Below are 7627 nucleotides of genomic sequence, written 5' to 3' on the forward strand. Positions count from 1 at the left end.
CAATTGTGTTTTCTCATTTATTAAATAAAAGTAGGGCTGTGAATTTCAAAATAAGAGCAATAAAAAGAAACTATTACATGTTCAAATAAAGTGCTTAACTTCAGAATAATTATTTGAAAAAGCTAACAAAATTCAGATAATACTTTGTTTTGATCATATGGGTATAAGCAAAATCATGCTTTGTAAAAATGCATTATATATAGGTAGAAAGGTTTTCCAGAATTTTGAGGTCAACTTTGGGGGTGCGTATTATACATGGGTGCGCATTATACACGAGAAATTGCGGTAACAGACCACGGCCATGATGCAGCGAGGGATCCTGCTTAAAGTAAGCCATTTTAAACTAAAATCTTTTGGCAACTGCTTTTTCCACAGGGAAAGGCGGTTCCTAAAATGCGCCAGCCAAAATGTGTCAGCTGTCTTCTCTGGTGTTGTGATAAAATCTGAGACCCAAAAAAACTGCAGTACTTAACCAGGGGTTTGATTTTTCATTTGTTGGACAATGGCATCTCTTTATTTCGGAATAGTACAAGGAGTAACCATTACAAGTGCAAGTACATTTCAGAATCTACTTTTTTTGCTTTTGCTTAATGGAGTTCAATCAGTGACTGACTGCTTCGCACATCCGCCTCACAATTCAGAGATCGTGGGTTTAAATCCAGGCTCGGGCCTTCCCATTTGGAGTTTGCAAGTTCTCCCAGTGCCTGCTTGGGTTTTCTCCGGTTACCCCAGTTTCCTCCCACATTCAATAAACATGCATGGTAGGTTAAATTGAGACTTCAAATTGTCCATAGGTGTGAATGTGAGTGCGAATGGTTGTTTGTCTATGTGTGCCCTGTGATTGGCTGGCGACGTGTTCAGGGTGTACCCCGTCTCTCGCCCAAATTCAGGTGGAATAGGCTACAGCACACCTGTGACCTTAATGAATATTAGGGGTATAGAAATTGGATTTTAGTGTCTGTACTATTACACAAGTACAGAGTGTGAGTACTTTTGCCACCTCTGAAAATCCCAGAGAATTACTTTTCACTGCCAACCTCTCCTCTCATCCCACTACAGGAGTCTGAGGTAACTCGTCTCCAAGCCAAAATCTCCAGACTGGAGCGAGCAGCCGAACGTCAGAATCCAGCTGTGTACAATACCCTTAGCTCCCTGTCATCTGCCCATCCTTTGTTACACCCACAAGAGGACTCCTCATCCCCTCACTGCCCTTCTTCCTCTCCCAAGATGCGTCCAGCGAATTCCATCTCTCCACCACACACCCCCTGGACTTCCCTTCCCTGCCAAACCAAAACCTCCCCTCCATCTGATGCGGGCCTTCAGCTGCTGCTGCAGAGTTGCAGCAACGATCTGTCCCTAGAGCTCCCTCCGAGCCTCAAGAGGACACTGAGGGAGGCGCTGAGTCAGCAGCCATGGGAGTCGTCCTGCTCAGACACGATAGACCCCAGCTGGCAGGGACTCAGCAGCACTGAGCCGTCGTCGAGCTGCGAGATCTCCTTCGACCCCCTCACCTACATGGGGGGCGAAACGATCTCCAGCACGGAGCGAACCATGATGGAGGAGGAAGATGACGAACGGGTAGGGCCGGACACCCCGGGCAACCACACGAGCTCATTGGCAGGAATGTTGCGGTTCGTCAATCAGACTTTAGCCAATCAGAAGGATCCATCCTTGTGGAGCTCCCCGGGGTCATCGCAGAGTGGACATAGCCTTCAGGTAACAGCACCACTCCAATAGAAACTCAAGAAGGACCATTCAAAATCACTCCCGATCCTCTATATAGTGCAATTAATGTATCCCGCAATGCATTTAGAAAAGTAGTGAACAACTGAAGGCCACTAGAAAAGCAATATGTAGCCCACTTCATTGTGCCGATACAGGAAGATGATTTTCCTTTTCCCTTTCCCCGGGGTATTGTTGGATTTTCGGCACAAGACAAATTTGTGAGTTGTGGTGCGAAAATATCTTTAATATAAGTAGCAACACATCCCGACATTAATGGACATAAAGTGCTTTATTTATTTGTTCAATGTTTATTGTAAAAGGTCCACCAGCTGGCGTTGATCCAGTATGTTGCAATGATGGGACAGCAATGGCGTAATTAACATCATACTCAGGTAGTGTTCCAAAGCAATTTTACATTGGACAAAAACTTGGAGTATCTTGACGCATGCCCCAAATTTCTTTACGATTCCCTATATCAATAGTTTAAACCTTACTGTAAATATACCACAAACTATTATGCCAAAACACTTAAATAGCATTTCAAACTGATCTTACAACATTGTCCTTAAAAATTAATGGCTTACAGATGATTAGATTTATAAAAAAAATGCACTGGATATGCGCATCTACATGCGGGGCAGACATGCAGCCAGCCAGCCAAATTTACACTCTCATTTGCTGACGCCCACGTCACTCACCAGACCAGGCCTCCCTTGTAAATACACACTCAGAGTCACAGATGTTTGAGTAGAATAGATAATGACCTCAAGTGGACAAAAAATAATACCTCCACCTTACATACACATACTGTGTTGCATTGTTGTTGTTGCAATGGAGAATACATTTTTATCCGATTAATCAATGGGATAATCGGTAGAATACTAGATTCTAAAAATATTCCATAGGTGCAGCCCTACAGACTGCAAACCCAAGTTCCAGCAGACTGTCTAAAAAGTCAGTTCAGAAAGAACCAGGAGGAGTGGGAACAGTGTGGCTTCTCTGCTACACAAATAATTACTGTAGTTGAGGAGACTTGGACTCAGTTAGAACGTGTGAGGCTCATATTGAGAAGCCCCATTAATTCACAAAGTGTGCCAAATAACTGACGAAATCTAAATAAAAATCAGCAGTGACAAAGGGAAGGAGAGTTCTAGCCAAACATTGGACATCACTCTTATGTAAGACGACGAGCCTGCCACATTCCCACATCTTGAAATAATTTGTTTTCATTTAGTGAACTGACATATGCTTGTTTGCCCTCAGATGGATGCCAAGGAGGCATGAAAAGCATTGGAGAGAAGAAGTACTGTTTACATCCTCGTCAACCCCATCCTCAACATGTCTTTCTGTTCCTTTTAATGTAAGTTATTCAGTCCAAGTGTTGTGTTGTTGTTTCTGGACACAAACTCAAAAGTGTTTTATTGTACAATTAAACAAGTTACCGCGTGTGAATGATGTTTAAATAGAATGTGTGTGCTTCATGTCAAATGTCTTTCTAAACTACATTCAGAGTTTTCATTTTTTTTATACTTCAATAAATGTTCATTTTTTTACTAGTGTTATTCTCCAGAGGTGTTTCATTCTAAAGTTCTCATGCTGCTGGTGACTGAGGGGTCCTGTTACCATAGCGACTTTTGCTTTCCAATCCAAGACAGGAATCTTTGGCTCCGGATCCTCAGTGAAGGTCAAATTGAATTTCGAGCATGACTCAAGCTTGTTTGGGTTTGGCATCTTGTGCTGATTATATAACAATGGCACAATTAATGGCATTTTAACAAAACCACTGAATTCTCTGTAGATCAACATTTCTCCACATATACAACTGTGCAGCATCCCCACATGGGGTCATTAGGTCAGGGGCCCACCAATGGATGAGCCCCCCAGAGACCCCAACCCTCTAAAGCCTCTTTTTAAAATTGCATTCAAAGCCAATTCTACTAGCTTAGTGAAAACTAGGATTGTCCCTTTAAAAAAAAAACACATTTAATAAGCCAGTGTTTCTCAACCTTTGTTGAGCCAAGGCACATATTAAGAGCAAAACGACAGCACTGTTTCAAATGAATTCGACTAACTGCTGTCATCGTGTGATGGCAAGTATTGCAAACCATACATAGTTGGTGGCCCGTTGCTTTAAATATTGCTGTCGTAAAGGGTTATGGATAACATCATTTTGTAAATGTTGGCCAGGAGTAACCTATGCTAAAGGTGGGTTACACGTTTCAATGAGACACCTTTCCAAAGCAATTTTAAAATTCGAATAACCTTTCTTACAAGTACTTTCCGCTCAGATAGGAAAGGAAAGTTCCTAAGCAAAAAAAACAAAAACAAAAAAACAAACAAAAACAAAATAATTTGATAAAGTCAGATGTTTACAAGCATCTGCATTTTCTGAGGATCATCTCTTTGCTTTTGCATGTTAAGAGCCTTGTATATTGAGGATGTGGTTGACTGTGGCTTGCTACAATGTTGTGTCAGTGCTCTAGTTCCTCCATTCAACTTCCTATGTTGTATTTTTTTCACAATAGTTGCAGGTTTCACACTGTCTACATCCTACTTTCAATGTTAGTCTCCATTTTGCGAACTCATGACTTATTTTCAGTATTTTGTCTTGGTACATGCCCATTATAAAGGGATTGACAAGTTTCCCCCCCCCCCAAAGTCATCTTTATTGTGTGATTAACTGAAGCTATCATAGTTGAGAAGCTTTGCAAATGGTCACCTTAGCAGTGTCATCTTACTTTCTTTCACGACTGGACAAACGAGACAGACGAGTGTCATAGCTGGGCATGTTTGGAAAATACTTTCTGACAAAGCTGCGAGGCTTGAACTGCAGACGTGACTGCAGGGGTTATTTAAAGGCGGATGAAAGTGCAGTCATACACACACAAAGCACAACTGAGCTAGATAACTCCCAGTGTTGACATACTGTAATTAAACATGTTGCTTTTAGACGGACAACTCCCTAGATTGTAGTTAACAGCAGAGGTGGCAATAGTGCGTACACTCTGTACTCAAAGGATTTCACATAACAGCACGGCTACGATCGCCAACACGAGGTAACGCATTGATGTCAGCTAATTTAATATAGCCTACCATGGTTAAAACGTATTGCAGTGTCTCCGCAAGTGGTCAAGGATAGACACAGCCGCCGGAGCACTTTTACACTTTATTGAACAAACGGTACGAACATAAACACGTAATAAGCACATTTATACGCAAGCTGCCAATGGCCACAACTGACCCTGAGTCACTTGACGTCAACAGCCAACCAACTCTACACTCTCATTCGCTGATGCCCACATCATTCACCAGGCCATGCCCCACCTTTTTAAAGCCATACACACCCAAAGTCACAGATACTACAATAGAATGTGGGAATGACAACCCCAGGTGGACATAAATAATGGCTGCAAATCATGCATATTATTGTTTATTAATGGTAAATCAGTTCTTATTTGATTACTCAGTCAATGGAATATTCTGTAGAATATTTACTTGATTTAAAAAAATAATAATAAAATCAATAGCTGCAGCCCTGTTCTCAAAGTACAGACACCTGAAACATTTACATAAGCACAGTAACCAAGTATTTATACTTGATTACTTCCCACCATTGATCATAGGGCTGTTTTTTGGTGTTGTTTTTGACGGCACTACTAATAGCATTTCTCTATTTAAAAGGGGATCTTTTCTGTTTGAAATGGTTTCCACTCTGAATGGGTTATCTGCCTATGGTGCAATGACTACTTGACACCTCCATTACCACGTTTACAGAGATAAACTGTCACCATGCGGCAGTGCAATTCTTATCTGAGAGACCACACACCCCGAAGCTTCAATTGTAACACACACGGACTACGGCTCAAAGTGTGGCTTTTTTAACATTCAGTAGCATATTCAAACTGTATTTCAGTGGAGTTTTGGAGACATTTGAGGAGCAGCAATATTTTGGATCAGAACCTCAAAATGTGCTTTATTGTAAGGTCATGGCTACAATTGTTGCCTTTCCATTATTCAAGTCAACCCCCCACGCATAAAAGGCGGAAGTGGTTACCATGGTGACCTTTAAGATTGGACAAACTACCCGTGCCTTGATGTGGAGCTTATTTTATTAACTATGCTGGAAAAGAAAATGCCCTCTTCCAAACTGTTAAATAGACAGACAGACAGTTGGGTAAAGTACAAACAAAAAACAGTATTATTGAGGAATTAAAAGAAAAGAAAATCTAATCTAAACAAGAAAAACAAAGAAGCTCAAATGTCGGTATATGGTAAGTTAAAAACATGTTATTATTGTATCCCCTTTCCGATGGTGGAAGTGGTCATTAAAAAGAGGTTGGAAAAAAATTGGTGTTCCAGTTCTCCATAATGTCCCTTTTAGCCTGACATGATGAGATCCATGAGTAATCCATTGCGGCTGAGGATGTGCACCATCAGCTGTCTCCGGCCTGCCAGCGGGTCCTGCTGTCACTTCCTGTTCAACGATCACACTCGCCCCGGCGCCACCACTCTAGCACCAGTTAGGTATCCTCATGTAAACAAATGGATGGAGTAGAAGATACAGTTGATATAAAAAGTCTACACATACCGGTTCAAATGCCAGGTTTTGGTGATCCATCCATCCATTTTCTGTACTGCTTATCCTCACTTGGGTCGCGGATTACAAAAAAAAAAAAAACAGACCAAGATTAATCCTTTTGAAACTTTTTCCACCGATCAACACTATTTATTTTTTTGCTTTCTAGCAGAAGCCTGAAGATTTTGTGCTAACACTGACATGAATTCTGGCCCATCCTGTCCATTTCATAACCTCCCTTAATTGTTACTCCTTACATGGTTTTGTTTCTGTACAATGTAAACGTAGCCTTGTGTCAATAATGAATCCGAACCCCACACTTGGTTCTCTATGAGGATGTAGTGTCCACTTAAGGCTGAATCTGAAAGCCTGACTCTATGGTAAATATTTAGCTTTTTCTTTGGCATTTTGCAAGCTAAGGGTCATTTCAGCAAGACAAGTTTTAAATCAGATCGAATGCTTGATCCCTGAGGTGTTTTAACAAACATATGGGGAATTGTTTTAAATTGTGAAAAAAAATGCATAACAATGGGTGTGGCTGGCATATGCTAATAATGGGTGTGGCTGGCATATGCTAATTTGGTCATTGATTTATGGCAGTAATTCCCAAACCTTTATTGAGCTGAGGTGCATATTTTTCATTAAATGACAAACATGCAAAAATGTCACAAAAAGTATATACAGTGGTGCCTTGAGATACGAGTGACCGAAATTATTTTTAGTTAGGTTTTGGAGATTCGAGCTTGTTCGGATTGATTATTTTTGCTTTGACTTGCAAGCAAAAATTCAAGATACAACCATGGTGGCAGTGAACTCAAGTCACATCACATTAAGCAGCAGTTTGACAGATGGTGAACAATTCTTTGTAAAAGAGGCGAGCTGTCTATTGCCACTCCCAGGTGAAGTTCAGTGTCAAACTAAAGGAAACGGAATTGCACGTTGTGTATTTAAAAAAAGAAAAACACATAGCTTTGCTTTAGATACTGTAAGTATGTTTAGGTTAATGTTGAAAAAAAAAATACAAATGCCATCGACAGACTGATGAATTGCATCAGTGTTGCAGTGTTATAACTGTTTAAACAAGGACTATTTCAACATAAATGGTGGAGCAACACATGCAGACAGACAGTAGAAGAATACAGTCATGTATTCTTTGTTCTGTGAAGAATGACTAATCCTGTGCAATCATCTCTTCATTTCTTTTTATTTTGATTAATATATGTGCACATTGTCCATAAACGTTGAAAAATCGATATATTACTTCAGCGTATTAAGGAGTTTAAACCATCGCCATGTATATTTCTACATCTGTATTATATTGCCCTA

At 40.6% G+C, this 7627-nt stretch overlaps 1 protein-coding gene across 5 annotated transcripts in view; it reads left to right on the forward strand.

The window, feature by feature from the left end:
- ccdc18 (coiled-coil domain containing 18) overlaps nt 1–3283 on the forward strand; it is a 30139-nt gene extending 26856 nt beyond the window's left edge. For 4 of the 5 annotated variants that reach the window (XM_061694609.1, XM_061694610.1, XM_061694611.1 and 1 more), the window contains 2 exons: nt 1060–1716; nt 2989–3283. In XM_061694609.1, the coding sequence (XP_061550593.1) occupies nt 1060–1716; nt 2989–3009 (678 nt within the window). In that variant the 3' untranslated portion in view covers nt 3010–3283. Of the gene's footprint in view, nt 1–641; nt 1717–2988 lie in introns of those variants that run through there. The other variant, XM_061694613.1, reaches the window with a different exon arrangement.
- Nucleotides 3284–7627: the final 4344 nt, after the last annotated feature.

Source organism: Phycodurus eques, chromosome 13 (genome assembly GCF_024500275.1).
Source record: "Phycodurus eques isolate BA_2022a chromosome 13, UOR_Pequ_1.1, whole genome shotgun sequence".
NCBI classification, from domain to species: domain Eukaryota; kingdom Metazoa; phylum Chordata; class Actinopteri; order Syngnathiformes; family Syngnathidae; genus Phycodurus; species Phycodurus eques.